At 43.3% G+C, this 19,082-nt stretch overlaps 1 protein-coding gene across 1 annotated transcript in view; it reads right to left on the bottom strand.

Moving 5' to 3' along the window:
• LOC311141976 (zinc finger matrin-type protein 4-like) overlaps positions 1–19,082 on the bottom strand; it is a gene marked incomplete at its 5' end in the record, with an annotated part of 135,801 nt that overhangs the window by 56,290 nt on the left and 60,429 nt on the right. The window contains one exon of the mRNA XM_084177513.1: positions 12,584–12,740. Within this exon, the coding sequence (XP_084033639.1) occupies positions 12,584–12,740 (157 nt within the window). The remainder of the gene's footprint in view (positions 1–12,583; positions 12,741–19,082) is intronic.

Raw genomic sequence — 19,082 nt, forward strand, 5'->3', positions numbered from 1 at the left:
CACAAAATCATGCCCCACGTCGACATTCTGTACCAGAAGCTACAGAAGAAGGACATCGATGCTGTCTCTATCAAACGTGCCCTCGACAGCTTCACAAGCAAGTGCAGGCCATAAGGTAAGATTAAACAGATATCAAAAAATGTGGTAAAAGCTCTTGTTGATCCTGCAATCTGAACAAATACCAAGATGCTGTATTTTCAGCTGATATTTCATTTGTTTATGGAAATGCATATTGTTTATGCAGTGTTGAGGAATGTGAAAGAACACCCTTGATTATTTTTACTGTGATAACTTATTTTGCTTTTGTAAGCCAACACTTTTGAGATCAGTCAATAAATGCTTCTGGTATTGACTTATATGCTGCCCCTGTCTTCATGTTGTTGCTGGACATATCTTTTTAAAAATGTGTGTAGGTCACCTAAATCATCAGAAAAATTGCCCTCCCTGAGAATTTGTTCAGGAGCCGCCACTGAATGAGAGTGGGAAGTAACAGGGGATACATTTGGAGCATGTAGGGGGCAAGTAGAAGAACTAATATAAAATTGTCAAAATTCTCTCGAAAATACTGCCGTCCTTCATTTTTCCCCCTTCATCACTTTGCTTGCTTTCCATCTTTCAGACATTCAAATTAGTATTTTCTGCAGAATCTACAGTACATTGTTTACATGTGGGAACAAAGGAAGTGTCAGTCATATCTTTCCTCAAATTCTTTCTGCAGTAAACAAAGCTCATTTAGACTGACACTCACTGTCATAAAATTTGAGACGTAAAGTTTTTATATATTTAGTTATCACCTCTGAAAAGGTAGCGGCTGTGGAAAAGATTTTCATTTTTGGAAATCTGTAAAATACTGTTTTTTGTTGTTGTAATCAGACAGCAGTAGAGCAGCACTGATGGACATAATTCATTATCATCAAGTCAAGGAGACATCATAAGGAAGCTAGAGCCCTTCCAAATGGCAGCACAGCAGTTATTTAATAGACCTCGAACATAAATGTCTGTTACACTGATAATCTTTTTGTTGTTTGATGAGATGTGAAGTTTAATTAATTAAGCTTATCATGCATGTTAGAGTGGCACACCATGGGTTAAGTCTAATCATTAAAAGGGTTAGTTAAATAAATGTAACGAAATGGCAAACTTTATCATAGCTCATTTAGATATCTGGAATTTCAGCTGTGAAGAGAACATTCATTCTCAAACCAATTTGCATGGAATAAAATGTAGTATATCAGGAGAGAGAGAGAGAGAAGTGTGGCATTTATTTTTCAGGTACAGTATGCAAATAACCCAAACGGCTCAGGATGCTAAACTCATGCTGCATTTCATCTGAAGCAAAGGCCAACTAATATCTTCATCCTCTTTATGGTATAGCTTTAGTGTCCAATAGGAAAATAACCATATTTTGCTTCATATAAAAGCAGGACATTGAACTGCATTCAGAGCACACATGCAGTCTTAATCAGAACGAATAGAGTTAGAAATCTGTTGAGATTCAGAATCTGTTAGATCAAAAAGAGAAAGATCAAAGCGTTCTGAATTCCGTGTAGTTATCTGTTCCTACAAAACCTTCCCTTCGGGGCTTTCTATCCCCCTCTGCCTTATCCCCCCCTGTACAGAAGAAAACTAAATATTTTCTCAATACACACTTCCAAGCGGGCGAGACCATGAAAAACAAACCAAACAAACACAACAGCGCCCCCCCACCCGTTTCTCAACCTGGTGATATAAATGTTAAGCTGTAGATTAGACAGAGCAGGTTTTCACTCTTCCCTTGTACTTGATTGATGAATTAAGGTCACTAATTAGTAAGGAACTCTCCTCACCTGGTTGTCTAGGGGTAAAAACAGCAGACACTAGGCCCTCCATGGAATGAGTTTGACAGCCCTGCTATAGAGTTTTTAATCTATTATGCGTAAACCATATAGTGCTGCATCCAGGGTCAGATGATACATTTACTGGAATCATATACCGTAATGGATCCTTAAGTGTGCAGCAGCTAGCCTCTCCATTAGATGTTGTTACGAATACAGGTATCCTGTGTGTGTTTTGTGTTTTTCCTCTCCTTCTGCCCTAATCACAGGTGTCCTTTGTGTTCCTGATTGGTGGTCGTTGGGGGTGTCCCACCTGTCCGACATCCGTTTGTCTGCTGATTGCTGAGGTGGACCAATCAGTGGACATTCCTTTGTATTGCACCACCCTTTTCTGGTTTTTCACTTACACCTCCCATTGTTTTAAAAGCCAGTCAGTTGTGTTTGTTGGAAGAGACTATTTTCGTATGTGAGCATGGATACTGTGGTGTCCTGTTTTTTGTGTACTCACTCACTCATTTGCTGGTTACTCTGTTTGGTAACTATGTTGTGTGTTTCTGGGAAAAGAGGGATTTAGCAAGTTGCCCTTGGGCCTACATTACCCGTAGAAAGAACATTGTCTAAAAACATTAGTTAGACCTGAGCAGACCACCCACTGTAATTTTTGTATGGTTAGCAGTAGCTTAGCGGTTCTTGAGGCAGGCAAGATCAGTTTAGTTTTTTTTAAACATTATTGTTTCATTCCTTGGGTCCTGCTCAGCCCTTTTTCCCAAACCTTTACCGTGTGTTCAAAATAAACATATTGTGTTTGACGGTAACTTATGGTTGTCGGTGTATTTTTTGTTCTCACTGTTTTCCATGTCACGATTCTAATTTGCATGAATTATGTTACGGGTCTCTTTTCCCTCTCCCCTAGACTTTTAAATCCACGGGGTTCGTAACATAACATGAGGGCTCATCTGGGATCTATCTCATTGATACCCATGCTACTCATTCAAATTGGTTAGTGTCTGGTTCAGTGTTGAGCTTGGCAGCTGTGACTAACTGGTTTTGTGTTCCGTATTCGTCGGCTCGTGTTGCTAGTTTAAGATGGCTACTTTTGAGTTGGATGCCTTTTTGGAAAACCCTACGTGGGAGATTTTTGATAATTGCCCTAGAGTGGATCTACAGGCTTTGGCTGACCACTTTTCTGTACCCATATCAAGGGTTTTAGTGAAAGCAGAAGTTAGGAAAGCAGTGTTAGAGATATTATTGAACGAGCGAGTGCTTGAGTTACCGCCGCCTGAGCCTGCTGCTCCTGTAGGGGATGTGGCTGCTGCTCCTGTAAGCCCATCGGTGTCTGAGGACGAGGCTAAGGCTCCAGCCACATTGCCCCGTTTTGACCCACTCTCCCCACTGTCCGACAGTGATGCCAGGATGGATGTCCGCTCGACACGGCTCCAAATGGAGGCGGAAGAGCGGGCACAAATCAGGCAAGACAAGCTGGAGACGCGTAAGCTAGAGGCAGAACAGGAGACGCGCAGGCTTGATCAAGAACTGGAGACACGTAGACTTGATCAGGAACTGGAAATGCGTAAACTGGAACTGGAGGCAGAAACAGCGAGGTTAGTCTCTGCTCATACTATGCCTGCTAGTGAACCGTCCTCAACAGTTGTGTCATCTGCTACTTTTGATATTAGTAGACAGATCACCTTGGTACCTGTGTTTAGGGAGTCAGAGGTTGATTCCTATTTCAGTGTTTTTGAGCGTATAGCAGTAGCATTGAAATGGCCCAAAGAGGTATGGTGCCTATTACTTCAGTGTAAATTAACAGGTAAAGCCCAAGAGGTTCTGTCAGCGCTACCTCTTGAAGACAGCTTGAATTATGACATGGTCAAAGCTTCTGTTCTTCGTGCCTATGAGCTGGTTCCTGAGGCATATCGACAGAGATTTAGGTCTGATAAAAAGTATTCTACTCAGACTTATGTGGAGTTTGCTAGAGACAAAGGAAATCTGTTTGACAAATGGCACACTGCTAGTAAGGTAACTGATTTTAACTCTCTACGGGAGTTAATCTTGTTAGAAGAGTTTAAAATTGCTTACCCGAACGCATTGTAGTTTATCTGAATGAACAGAAAGTATCCTCACTGTCGGAAGCGTCTGTATTGGCGGACGAGTTTGTGTTGACGCATAAGAGCGTCTTTTCGGCTCATACGGAGAGCAGGGCCGCGGAGTTGCTAACTCTTAGCCCTAGTCGACCAGCAGTACATCCAGCACGCCCAAAAGATGTGTGTCACTGTTTCTATTGTCATAAGGTGGGACATATGGTTAATGATTGCTTTCTGCTAAAACGCAAACAGGGGATGCCTCAGCACGCCCGGCCGCCAACGGGTGTTGGGCTGATTCGTACGGTTGTAAGGCCGGAATCAAAACAGAGGCCTCATAGTGAATGTGGTTTGAAAGTCCCAGTCCCAGATCACAGTTATGAAACGTTCATTTTTGAGGGGTTTGATTCCATATCAGATGATGAAGCGTCTAAGCGTCCGGTTAGAATCCTCAGAGATACTGGTGTGGCGCAGTCGTTCCTACTATCTGATGTGTTGCCCTTGTCCAATAATACATATTGTGGTTCCAGTGTGTTAGTACAAGGAATTGAAATGGGATTCGTCCCAGTGCCATTGCACTTCGTGAACGTACACTCTGCGTTAGTCAGTGGATTGTTCAGAGTTGGAGTACGTCCTATGTTGCCAGTAAATGGTGTGACATTTATAATGGGCAACAATATTGCCGGAGGAAAGGTGATACCCTTATTGGAGGTATTGGATAAAAGTGACCAGATGTGTTCCCCGCTTGTGCTGTCACACGTGCTCATGCACGACAAGTGGGTGACGTGATAGATTTGTTGAACACGATTCTATTCAGAGAGTGTGACCCAGAGGATAGCTTGGGTACTACTTCTGGTAAGCTGGTGCGGTCTGATCAACAGCCCAGGGAAAGGAAGAAGTATGTGGAACTTGTTGCTGAGGCAATACAGTTACCAGTCACTCGTGAGCAGCTGATCGCTAACGAGAAGGTTGACATTAGCCTGGCTAAATGTTTTTCTAGTGTTGTCTCAGTTGAGGAGCTAAAGAAGAAAAACATGGCATACTTCATTGATGGTAATCTCCTCATGCGTAAATGGACATCCCATGTTGATCCTGGCGGAGATTGGAATGCTGTTTACCAAATAGTGATTCCTACAGCCTTTCGACAAAATGTTTTATCCCTCGCTCATGATCACCAGTGGTCCGGACATCTGGGAGTCACCAAGACTTATGATCGGGTTTTGCGACATTTCTTTTGGCCTGGTTAAAAGCAAGATGTGGCTCAGTTCTGTCGGACTTGCCACACCTGTCAAGTAACTGGGAAACCGAACCAGGTTATTCCCCCCACGCCTCTTTGTCCCATACCTTCCATAGGTGAACCATTCGAACATGTGATGGTTGATTGTGTTGGACCATTACCAAAGACAAAATCTGGTAACCAGTTTCTGTTGACGATTATGTGTGTGGCCACCAGGTACCCAGAGGCCATTCCTCTGCGAAGGATTACTGCACCGGTGGTGAGTAAAGCTTTGATCAAATTCTTCTCAACTTTTGGGTTACCTACGGTGGTACAAACTGATCAGGGTATGAATTTCCTTTCTAAGCTTTTCAAACAAGTGTTAAAATCCTTGTCAGTTACACACCGTGTGTCAAGCGCATATCACACAGAGTCTCAGGGTGCGCTTGAACTTTGGCATCAGACACTGAAGTCTATGCTCCGTAAATATTGCTTGGAATCTGAGAAGGATTGGGATGAGGGAGTTCCTCTAGTTTTGTTTACTGTCCGTGAGACATTACAGGAATCCCTAGGGTTCAGCCCAGCTGAACTGGTGTTTGGACACACCATGAGAGGACATATGAAAGTCCTTAAGGATCAGTTTTTATCACAAGAGTTGTGTGTGAAAGAAAATGTGTTGGACTACGTTAGTTGCTTTCGTGAGCGCCTACATGGTGCCTGTGCTCTAGCAAAGGAAGCGCTGTCTTCCTCACAGAGACGGATGAAACGGCACTATGACAACCAGGCTGTTTCTCGTTCACTGCAGCCAGGTGACCAAGTTATTGTATTGTTGCCTGTGCCAGGAGCGTCATTGTCAGCACGTTTCTCTGGTCCTTATGTAATTGAAAATAAACTAAGTGAAACTGACTACGTGATACAGACTCCTGATAGAAAACGCCAATCTCGTGTGTGCCACGTTAACATGTTGAAGACATAACACACCAGACCCATCACTCAGATACAGTCCAGAGAAACTGGCAAAGTCGGCTGTCTCTATTGCTGCTGCGGCTGTAGTGGGAGGTCATGTTAATGATGTGGACGGAGATGGTTTGGAGTTGCGCAATACTCAGCAGCAGTGTGCTAGATTGCCCAATTCAGAGATGCTGCTGTCTCTCCCGTCAAGCCTGATTCATTTAACGGACGGACAGTCAGATGATATTGTGAGGCTATTACACTTTCCATGTCTTTTTAATGATGTGCCTACACACACAAAAGTGTTAGAACATGACATTAATGTTGGAAACGCTGCACCTATCAAGCAACATGCTTATCGTGTCAACGTCTCTAAAAGAAAGATAATGAGGGTTGAGGTCGGTTATTTGCTGGAGAATAACCTGGCTATGCCAAGTTAAAGTCCTTGGAGTTCTCTGTGCATTCTGGTTCCTAAACCTGATGGGACATCCAGGTTATGTACGGACTATCGAAAGGTCAATGCTGTCACAGTGCCCTACTCGTTCCCGTTACCCAGACTGGATGACTGTATTGACACTGTTGGTGCTGCTACTTATGTAACCAAACTAGATCTTCTAAAAGGTTACTGGCAGGTGCCGTTAACCTCACGTGCCTCCGACATCTCTGCCTTTGTGACCCCAGACCACTTCCTACAATATGCTGTCATGGCATTTGGGATGCGGAACGCACCAGCCACTTTCCAACGCCTGGTTAACACAGTATTGGCTGGAGTTCCTAATTGTAGTGCTTACCTTGATGATCTGGTAATTTATTCAACTGAGTGGTCAGATCATATTAACACTCTAAGGGTAGTGTGTGAACGTCTAGCAGCCGCTTCTCTAACCCTGAACTTAGCAAAGTGCGAGTTTGGGAAGGCCACTGTTACTTATCTCGGTAAACAGGTCGGCCATGGTCAGGTGCACCCTGTAGATGCCAAGGTTTCAGCTATAAATGCATTTCCCGCACCTACCACCAGAAGAGAGCTACGCCGCTTTTTAGGGATGGTTGGCTACTACCGTAGTTTCTGTAAAAATGTCTCTGCGGTAGTTGCTCCATTAACGGATTTGCTCAGTCCGGTGAGAAAATGTATATGGTCTGAAGATTGTCGTACTGCTTTCAACACTGCTAAAGCACTCTTATGTAGTAGCCCTGTTCTTGCTGCGCCAGATTTTGAAGGACTGTTTAAACTGGAGGTAGATGCAAGTGCCAGAGGTGCTGGTGCTGTTCTACTGCACCCAGACCACAGTGGAGTGGACCATCCTGTCTGTTATTTTTCGCGGAAATTTAACAAATGTCAGACAAACTATTCCACCATTGAACAAGAAGCTCTAGCTTTGTTGTTAGCTCTGCAGTACTTTGAAGTTTATGTTGGTTCCAGTGCATTACCAGTGATAGTGTATACTGACCATAACCCCTTAGTTTTTCTCCACTGGATGTACAACCAGAACCAACGCCTTATGCTTTGGGCACTTGTAGTGCAAAATTATAATCAGCCACAAAAAGGGGTCGGATAATGTGTTGGCAGATATGCTTTGTCTCGTGTTTAAAGATCTAGGTTTTTTTTGTTATCCCGTCAGGATGCTGTTGATCTTTGAATTTTGGGTGTTTTGATGGTACGTGTGTCGCAAACCATTGTGGTTTGCTCTTTTAAGGGTGGGAGTGTTACGAATACAGGTATCCTGTGTGTGTTTTGTGTTTTTCCTCTCCTTCTGCGCTAATCACAGGTGTCCTTTGTGTTCCCGATTGGTGGTCGTTGGGGGTGTCCCACCTGTCCGACATCCGTTTGTCTGCTGATTGCTGAGGTGGACCAATCAGTGGACATTCCTTTGTATTGCACCACCCTTTTCTGGTTTTTCACTTACACCTCCCATTGTTTTAAAAGCCAGTCAGTTGTGTTTGTTGGAAGAGACATTATTGTTTAATTCCTTGGGTCCTGCTCAGCCCTTTTTCCCAAACCTTTACCGTGTGTTCAAAATAAACATCTTGTGTTTGACGGTAGCTTATGGTTGTTGGTGTATTTTTTGTTCTCACTGTTTTCCATGTCACGATTCTAATTTGCATGAATTATGTTACGGGTCTCTTTTCCCTCTCCCCTAGACATTTAAAGCCACAGGGTTCGTAACAGATGTAATGACGCTAAAACCCAAGGTTATAAACTTCAGAATGTGCTTTCTCAAAATGATTTCACAGTTAACTCGAATTAATGAAGTACTTCACCAAACCCAGCATTATGCTGTGGTGGTTATAGAGAAATGACATTCAAACTATTCTGCTCGCTCAAAGCCTGCTGGAGCTTGGAGACCGGACAGAAATGTTCAAAATAAGCTGGAGACAGTGCTCGGAGAAAGTGATTAGCCATTTGGGATATTACGGGACATAAGAATACTAATGGTCAATTAACGTTTCTTCAGAGCTACCCAAGTCAAAAACAGCATTAGCAGAGGTGGAAATTGGACAGCTCATTGTGCTAACGATTAACCTTAGACTAAAGAAGCATGTGAAAGCATGTAGCAACCGTATATGATTATGCACACATATTACCATACAACTAACCATGTCTATGAGGAGTTCAACTAAAAGGGCAGAATAATTTACACAGTCATACTTTAGCTTCCACATAAATAGTCAGGAATGTATCACACACATACCATAAAAGAAGAGGGAATCTAGAGTAAAGCTATCCTGAATATAAGCAGCTCTAGCAGTGGTTGTGGTTGGATGTGTGTGCCCAGAGGGCATCAAGCACCATTTTTGTTTCTGAGGGGGCTCACTGATGTCCAAATTCAATATCTTTAAATTAATGATGTGTCCTCTACGTTTTGAGTCTGAAACTGAGGAGGCCGCCTCTAGTTGGGGTAAATGCTATTCCATATATAGTGCAGTACCACGACCAAAAGTTGGTCGAAAGTAGTGCACTCTATAGGAATAGTGTGCCATTCGGAACGCAGGCAGAGTTTTGTGGGTTTTGTGTTATTGGCTGAAGGCTGAAACAACAGTTTCCTTGGATATGGGAGGATTAAGAGATGCACCCGGCCACTCCAGTAATGTTCATTATGTAGAAATCAATAAGCTCAGGCTTCCTGATGCCCTGGTGGATTTATCTTCCTGACATTTTCTCCCTCTACCTTCCAGATGCTACCCTATTTCCTCTATAGTGCACTACTTTTGAACAGAGCCCTATGGGTGTAGTGCACAAAAGTAGTGCACAATAAATCCATTAATTTCAACTTCAAGTGTGCAGAAGCTAGCATCTCCAACCTCTGTCTGCAGCAGACACACACTGTAGATTGTCCTGTTCTGCAGGAGAATGGAGGTGTTCTATATTCAGTCATTCATGTGTTTACTGTATGTGGCTAATCTCCATTTCTCATCATGTAATACAGGACAAGTTGTTTTTGTAAACAACATAACTAAAAGCCCCTCTGGACGTAGACTAAACATGTTGAAATGTGGATTTGGTGAATGACAGACAAAATGAAAATGCAGAGAGATCAACACATCTAGAGAATGTTCCATTTTGAGAGGCAGCCTACAGTATGGTTTAGTCCCAAATGGCACCCTATTTTCAATATAGTCCAATATAGCCTATGAGTCCTGGTCAATAATAGTGCCCTAAATGGGGAATAGGGTGCCATTTGGGATGCACCCAATGGCTGGGTCTCTCTGGTCTTCTTTCTCTGACTGAGGCTGGGGTCTGGGGGGGTGAGAGGTCTGTCTGTCTGTCTGTCTATCTGTGGCTCTAGCTGTGTTTGTTGGGTGACAGTGCGATTGATTGCTCTGTCTGGCCTCCCTTAGTTGGGAGTGGAGCATCCTCTGTTCCGAACCATTGGCCACAGATGGCATGGTTAATGACTGAATCTGTTAGTGACAGACAGGGAGGCATGAGGGGAAATAGCAGACACAGCAGAACAGAGTTTTATCAAACCACTATTTTACAGTATCAGCAATCAGCATACGTTATACTAAATAAATCAAAAGGTTACGTAAATAACCAAGGTTTTACGAAGGAAGGAGCGAGACACAGCTCACTCTATGGAGAATAACGCTTCCGTTCCCTAGTAACCTCCTTACTAACATGACCCAGTAGGCTACTGTACTGCTGATTCCCTGCTGTCTCTAAATACCAAAGCAGAGCACTGAGCACTTCCTCAGCTTAAGGAAATCAAGCAGAAACAAAACATGATGCCACTGATTGCAAACCTTGATTGCAGTATACTCTATTTCCTGTACCAGGGTTACAATAGCTCCCTGAAGCTGCAGGCTAAGAAGGTGGTTATGTGACCAACATCATGTCAGTGGAGGAGAAGAAGGTTAAGGAGGAGGGGAGAAGGACAAAGAGGACGGAGCAAGGAGGAGGAGGAAGAGGGGGAGGAGAAGGGGGACAAGGAGGAGGAGAGGGGTTCTGTAATGGTTGATGAGGGCTGCAGAGACATGCCTGCGACCACTACTCTCCCTCCTTCTAGGTCTCCACCACCATATTATTTATGCCACTTGAACGCATACTGCCCATGCCCACCCTTGTTAAACGTCAAAGGATAATCATCATACTAACCAGGCGCAAAGGCCTTATCTTCAAGGGGATGCCCCAATGTGCATATTAAATGCATAATAATTTCTGCCACATAGTGGGATACAAGGTCTGATCATGGAAAACCAGGAATAGTAAATGGATTGTCCAATTTTGAGTAATATGTGGTCCATGTGTACAACACATCCATGCGTAAACTCTACAAAACAACACATATCAGGGTTAAACACACTTCAAAAGCTTTTAAGGTAGTCAGCTGCTTTCTTTATCATTTTCCTTTTACCATTGTTTTTCTTTGAGACTGGGGCCATTTCAGTAGCACACACAATTTGACCTGACTTCCATACTCTTCTTTTTTTTTGGGGGGGGGGGTCAATTACGGCCGAGGGCCAGGCAGCATACATGCCGATGGACGATGATGTGCAATGAAAGGGTGACACAGCATGTCTCCCTGCTGCTTTGCCCTCATACCCTGTGTATGTCTCAAATTGCACCCTATTCACAATATAGTGCACTAGTTTTGATCAGAGCCCAAAGGGCCCTATAGGGCTCTGGTCAAAAGTGGCACACTATACGTAAGGAATAGGGTGCCATTTGGGGTTATAGTGTCCCCTGTAGCTGGACTCACTGGGAGAAAGGGGGTCACAGTTTATTTGGATAGTCCATCTGTTGATAATCAACTGCTTGCTAAGGTTACGGTTAGGGTTAGGTTTAGAATAAGGGTAAGGGTTAAGGTTAGGGTTATGTTTAATATATAGATAGTTGAAAGGTTACTGATTGTAGATAGTCTGTAGAGCATTTACAGTTGGACTATCCAAATAAAGTGTTATAGAAAGGGGGCTGAATGGAGGATAAGAGGAGGGGAGGAGGAGGAAAGCAGAGTGTTCCCGGAACAGAAAGCCCTGAAGGAAAAACAGGCCTGAGCCTCCAGGGTGACTGACTGGGCCTAGATATGTTTCAGCTTTATGTTCTGCATTTTGTACAACTCTTTGGCTACATATAGAACTGACAAAGAAACATTTGCACACACACACACACACACACACACACACACACACACACACACACACGCACAGACAGAGACTGAGGCAAGCAGTGAGTATTACTGCAGTTTCAGGCCTTGGCATCCTTCTATCTCTTTTCTATTAACACAAACCAAAGTGTATAGCATTGGTCTGACTCTCTATTAACTAACTGCACAATAGTGGGCTATTGCGCAGACTCAAACAAAAGGCACAGAGGGTAGTAAAAGTTTTGGTCAAGGATATCAGAATAAACAGACAAATCAAAAGACGTACCATCAGCATAGATATTCTCAAGATAAAGGATACCCCAAATAAACAAACAAAGTTGATGATTTTTGTATTCACCTCCAGCATCCTCTCTGGATATCCAGGTCTCAGGTGTTGCATAAGGGGGAGTGATCTGATTAAATAAAAGTGTGGTCCTTTTTTCTAATTCTAATTTCCCCCATGGCCAGCTTTCATTATTCTCTCAACTGTCAATTTGTAAACAGATTTGCGTGGCAGGGAGCAGCTGCTGTGGTTTACAATATCCTCCAGACTTTCCTCAACCCTGAGGTGCTGCGGCAGACGATGATCACATCTAATCAAAACACCCACGGACAATAAAATGATAAAATGAGATTCTTCACCAGTCCACACACACGAGCTGCAGCTCCTCTCTCTGTTTTAGCAAGCTAGGTGAGCTGTTATCCCAAAGTCTACCTGTGGTGTTCTGCCTTTCTGCCTGTCTGCTTGTCTGCTTGTCATAGCTAGCACCTTTGTGTGTGAGGACGAGCACATCTGTCGTAACACACATCTGTGTGTTAGACAACTCTGTCACATCTGTCACTGCAAATCTCATCGGATTATCTGATGTCATCACACAGGGAAGTAAAATGCAGCTGCTTAGTCTGTAAAGGAGAATGAGTTAGAGAGAGAGAGGAGCCTACCTTTGGCTGTGATGGCAGGCTGCTCCCCCAGCAGAAGCTTTAGTCTCTTGGCGTGGATTTTGCCTTGGTAATGTGACTGTGCCACCACTGCTGAGGTGAAGGACATGTTACACAGCGTGCAACACTTGTTCTTGTCCACGTCTCCCTCTTCACTGCCCTGCAAGGAACACACACACACACAGGTTCAGTAAACAAGGCCATCAGCCAACAAATAGTAAAAACAAAGAGTCACTGTGACATCTCTCCCTGCTTGAAGGAAGACGTTTTCCATTTTTCACATGAAGCTTTGGTGCACAGAATCAAAAATGTTGGGGATAAATGGACACCTGAATATAACAACCCCGGAAGAATAAATTGTTCTATGTGACCCCAACATATTAGAGGTAATTTGGTGTCACCTTCCAGCATGACACGATTCATCACTGTGTGGTGTCTATACACTGTGTGTGGTGTACAGTATAAACCAGCACCAGCAAATACTTTCCAAACCCTGTAGGTTAGAGCCGCATGGTGCTCAGGGGCCAGCTGTACATTGAACACATCAGTAAGCTCTATACGCCACAGTTCCAGGGGACAGAAGCAATCTACAATCCTCGTGGCCTTGATCATTTGTTTCCTGGTGGGATGCAAATGGAAGCAATTCAGCAGTTGTATACAAAGTGGGGAGTGATGGGATGAGGACCGCTCCCTGAGACTCCATCTGTGCTGCCTGCCTGCTGCAGAAACACATTATCCTGACAGAGAGAGAGAAAGAGGCGGGGGGGGGGGGGGGCGAGCAGAGAGGGGGGGAGAGAGCATGGAGGAAGACAGATACAGTAAGTAAAGACAGAGAGAGAGGTGAAGAAAGAGATAGAGAGAGAGTGAGAACGAGAGAGAGAGAGTGAGAACGAGAGAGAGAGAGAGAGAGAGAGAGAGAGAGAGAGAGAGAGAGAGAGAGAGAGAGAGAGAGAGAGAGAGAGAGAGAGAGAGAGAGAGAGAGCTAAATGCACCTGGCTGCCAGACTGTGGGAGACAGATGCAGCCATTTCTACCAGGAAACTATCCCACCAGTGTGATGTAGGCAGGCTAGGCCTAAGGTCTGCTGGCTTGCAAGAGACAGTATGTGGATGTGTCCCAAATGGTAACCTATTCCTTTTGACTAGGGCTCTGGTCCAAATAAGTGCACCATAAAGGGAATAGGGTGCCATTTGGGACGTAAATATCGTCTGCACCTAGGATCTGCTGCCTGACTTCTCAGAGACAGAGACTCAGTGTTTCTCCAGAGCTGTTAGTCTGGGCCAGATCCTTCCTTTCTGTCTGGATAATAAGGGCGAGTAAAAATGGCAGACTACTACCACTCCCACAGAGTGAGTGCTGATAGGAGAGCAGCCTGAGCGGAGAGAGAGAGGGAGGCATCCTGGATACTGCACTGTGAGTCACTCAATGATACAAACACAGATACACACCACCCCTGCCTCCTCCCGCCCTTGGCCTGTCCTTCAGTGCTTCTCTCTCTCACACATGCACACACACGTACGTACACACAGACGTGCACACACACAAGCATGCGCGCATGCACACACATACATTTCCATTACCTATCTCACCCCAACATTTAATGCAGAGCAGGCTGTCTCATCATTTCACACCTCATACCATAAAGAATGAAAATAAATGGGAAAATGAGACCAAAATATAACAGGAAATGAGATACACCTTAATAAAATCTGAGCCAATCATCATTTCATGGTTAATTAATACAAGATAAATGAGAGTGGGTAATTGCAGAGAATCTAATTAACGCTGAGGTAACTGCACACTGTCTCTGTGCTGCCAGCCATGTTGCATGGTGTTAATACTTAGCCATTAGGTAGAACCGTCTGTCAAGAGGGAAGCATTACCATCAGCATTTACATATGAAACCAATAGTTATAGGAATGGTTAGGTTTAGCATTTTCATTTACCGGTCAAAAGTTTTAGAACACCTACTCATTCAATGGATTATCTTAATTTTTTTCACTATTTTCTACATTGTAGAATAATAGTGAAGACATCAAAACGATAAAATAACACATATGGAATCATGTAGTAACCAAAAAAGTGTTAAACAAATAAAAATATATTTTATATTTGACATTCTTCAAATAGCCACCCTTTGCCTTGTTGACAGCTTTGCACACTCTTGGCATTCTCTCAACCAACTTCACCTGGAATGCTTTTCCAACAGTCTTGAAGGAGTTCCCACATCTGCTGAGCACTTGTTGGCTGCTTTTCCTTCACTCTGCGGTCTGACTCATCCCAAACCATCTCAATTTGGTTGAGGTCGGGGGTTTGTGGAGGCCAGGTCATCTGACGGAGCACTCCATCACTCTCCTTCTTGGTAAAATAGCCCTTACACAGCCTGGAGTTGTGTTGGGTCATTGTCCTTTTGAAAAACAAATGATAGTCCCACTAAGCCCAAACCAGATGGGATGGTGTATCACCGCAGAATGCTGTGGTAGCCATGCTGGTTAAGTGTGCCTTGAATTCTAAATAAATCACAGACAGTGTCACCAGCAAAGCACCCCCACACCATGAATCCTCCTCCTCAATGCTTTACGGTGGGAAATACACATGCGGAGATCATCCGTTCACCCACATGCGTCTCACAAAGACACGGCGGTTGGAACCAAAAATCCCAAATTTTTGGTCTAATGTCCATTGCTCGTGTTTCTTGGCCCAAGCAAGTCTCTTCTTCTTATTGGTGTCCTTTAGTAGTTGTTTCTTTGCAGCAATTCGACCATGAAGGCCTGATTCACACAGTCTCCTCTGAACAGTTGATTTTGAGATGTGTCTGTTACTAGCATTTATTTGGGCTGCTATTTCTGAGGCTGGTAACTCTAATGAACTTATCTTCTGCAGCAGAGGTAACTCTGGGTCTTCCATTCCTGTGGCGGTTCTCATGAGAGCCAGTTTCATCATAGCGCTTGATGGTTTTTGCGACTGCACTTAAAGAAACTTTCAAAGTTCTTGAAATGTTCCGTATTGACTGACCTTCATGTCTTAAAGTAATGATGGACTGTCGTTTCTCTTTGCTTATTTGAGCTGTTCTTGCCATAATATGGACTTGGTATTTTACCAAATAGGGCTAGTTTCTGTATACCACCCCTACCTTATCACAACACAACTGATTGGCTCAAACGCATTAAGAAGGAAAACAATTCCACAAATTAAGGCACACCTGTTAATTGAAATGCATTCCAGGTGACTACCTCATGAAGCTGGTTGAGAGAATGCCAAGAGTGTGCAAAGCTGTCATCAAAGCAAAGGGTGGCTATTTGAAGAATCTCAAATACAAAATATATTTTGATTTGTTTAACACTTTTTGGGTTACTACATGATTCCATATGTGTTACTTCATAGTTTTGATGTCTTCACTATTATTCTACAATGTAAACCCTTGAAAAATCATTGAATGAGTAGGTGTTCTAAAACTTTTGACTGGTAGTGTATAACTAATTAACGTAGCAGCACAATAAATCCTTCATATGAAACCATTACATATAGGCGGCGAGAATATGTGTAAAGCTCAGCAATGAACGGTTTTAAATTTCGGTTTCGATTTTCTTTAAACAATAAATGCATTATGTGGGTTCAATGCTGTAACACAGAATAAAACAATTGATGGTAGTGCCTGCCTATTACTATCATTTATTAGGCTCTAACCATCATTTATTCACATTACTTTACTTTGTTTTTGGTTGTATATATTACATATTTGTTTTTAGTATCATATATGATGATGACTTTATTATTTCATTAATAAACCCCAATGATGGTATTGACTGCCCATTACCGCATATCACTTATTAATAAACCATCCTTTATTCACATTACTTTACTTTAAGGAAATATTTCAGTTGTGTATATTTTTTTATTTTATTTGATGACTTATTATTTTATTCCAAGTGACTGACTGATCTACAAATCACCTTTCATCATAAATAATAACTCACTAATTGTAGGTCAGTCAGTCAGTTACAATTTACCCATGATACATTGCGGTTTTAATCCTCCCGAACACGGCCAATGAGAACAGGCAGCTATAGGCACAATGGATTCTAGTCATTGTAGTTAATTACCATGTTTTCTGCGTGTAACTATGATGAGTTGGATAACATGTCCCAGAGAGAAATCTTTCCAGAGAAATGGCACAAACGGGGCGTTGAACGCACAGAAAAACCCCCCGAACTAAAAGGAATTCAAATTATTTGACCCTTGTTGGTCAATTAGTTATTTAAAAAACGAAAATAAACAGACATTTCGGTTAATGCACAGCACTAGTTGCTGAGAAAAAGAGAGGGAGAGAAAAATAAATAGCGAGATAAAAAAAGAGAGAGATGAGGGAGAGATAAACAGAGAAAGAGAGAGAGGAGAGAGAAAGAGAGAGAGAAAGAGAGAGAGGAGGGAGAGAGACAGAGAAAAAGAGAGAGAGAGGAGGGAGAGACAGAGAGAAAGAGAGAGAGAGGGGGAGAGAGAACGAGAGAGATAGGAAGGAGAGAGACAGAGAGAAAGAGAGAGAGAGAGGAGGGAGAGAGAAAGAGAGAAAGAGAGAGAGGAGGGAGAGAGAGAGAGAAAGAGAGAGAGAGGAAGGAGAGAGACAGAGAGAAAGAGAGAGAGAGGGAGAGAGAGAGTGGAGGGAGAGAGAGAGAGAAAGAGAGAGAGAGGAGGGAGAGCGAGAGAAAGAGGAGGGAGAGAGAGAGAAAGAGAGAGAGAGGGAGAGAGAGAGAGTGGAGGGAGAGAGAGAAAGAGAGAGAGAGAGGAGGGAGAGAGAGAGAGAAAGAGAGAGAGAGGAGGGAGAGCGAGAGAAAGAGAGAAAGAGGAGGGAGAGAGAGAGAAAGAGAGACACGTTGCATTTCAGCAGAAAGACTGTGAGGCATAATAAAATAATATTTTTGGTTTTCAGGCAGTAAATTCTCTTTGCTGTCAACGCCATAGCTGCACATTTTCATCTTAGTTTAAGAGAAGCAGCAGCATATCCTTGCCCGTCTGTGTTTGCACTACAAAAGAAGAAGAGATACCGTATTATGCATTACTGCACTGAACCATCATGCTGCTGCAATTTTGTTTATTTTCTCCAGTGCTGCTGCATCAAAGGCACAACAGCAGGTTCCATTGTCCACTGAACCAGACTGTGTCTAGGTTCCCATTGATTTCCAGCAGAGAGTTTGTGTGTGCGTGCGTGTGTGCATGCGTGCTCCTGGAGACTCCGTAGGTCTGCCTGCATAGCTGATATGATGCTGGGGATAATTCTGTAGGCCAAGGAACACTCACTATTCTGGCTGTGTCCCAAATACCACCCGATTCTCTTTATAGAGCACTACACAGCCTATATAGGGCATGGGTACTCAAGTACTATTTGAGAAGGTCCATTCACACAAATTTCCTAGGTGGCACAGGTCCGGATAGATCATGTAATTTATCGGCGTAGTAACAAACCCCCACTTCGCAACCTATGCGACCCCAAACTGTTCACACCCCTCTTGTTGGCGGAGAGAACATTTTGCAGTTTTAAAGCTAATTTCCTGCAATTCTACGCATTCTTCCATGTCTTATGTGTGTTTATATGATACCAGGGGTTGAAGCCCAACCAAGTTCTGGGGTCCGGATCCGGTCTGCGGTCCGCCAGTTGCATATGGAGGATATAGGGAATATGGTGCCATTTCGGACAAAGCCACAGACTATTCTGGCGGATCTACCTCCAGGCACATAGGGGGAAGTAGGACAGCAAGTGCAAGGGTAACCGACAAAAAGTTGGTCCTAATATAGACTGGGTCAATGCATTCTATTGCTGTCAGCTGAGGCTAGGCAGGGAGGCAGGCAGGGAGGCACTGTGGTCCAGACATTGCTCTCTCTCGTCTCTCTCATACCCCAAACAAACTGACAAAACTGTGTGTGAGAGAGAGATTACACACACACACACAAACACACACACACACACACACACAAAGGACATGAACTGTACTTTATTCCACCCGAATATGTTTAAAGACCTCGATGAGAGGAATAATCAGTGAAATGTTGAGAACAAAGCACATTGTGGCCACAGAATACAGACACTGTTGCCCTATTCTATTTAAATGATATTCACATTTCATTGTTTGGTTACAAAGGACTATGCAAATGTTTTTTACATATGCAAAATGAGAGGTGACATTTATCATCTTGTGCACTTTCATTTGAAACGGGTAACCAGTAGCAGCCTTTCTCACATCGTTCATCTACTGCTTATTGCTTAATGAAGGGATTAATTAATCTTCATCCAGGCTATTCTGAGTGTAAAGCAATTATAAACAGAGCTAGCGTTGTCTTGTCTTCACATCATGGATGGCCCAGTAGACGGAATGACTTTGAGGAGATTGTGATTGGCAGCTCTGCTTTGTGAGATCTGAGCTTGCAAGCTGCTGTAGTGTACTGAGTACTGACTCTGACTGCAAAGTCAGCTAGTTTAATTAATTAGCCATAATACGCTGCATGAGTCT

This window comes from Coregonus lavaretus (genome assembly GCF_964263955.1).
Source record: "Coregonus lavaretus genome assembly, chromosome: 14".
In the NCBI taxonomy this organism is placed as follows: Eukaryota; Metazoa; Chordata; class Actinopteri; order Salmoniformes; family Salmonidae; genus Coregonus; species Coregonus lavaretus.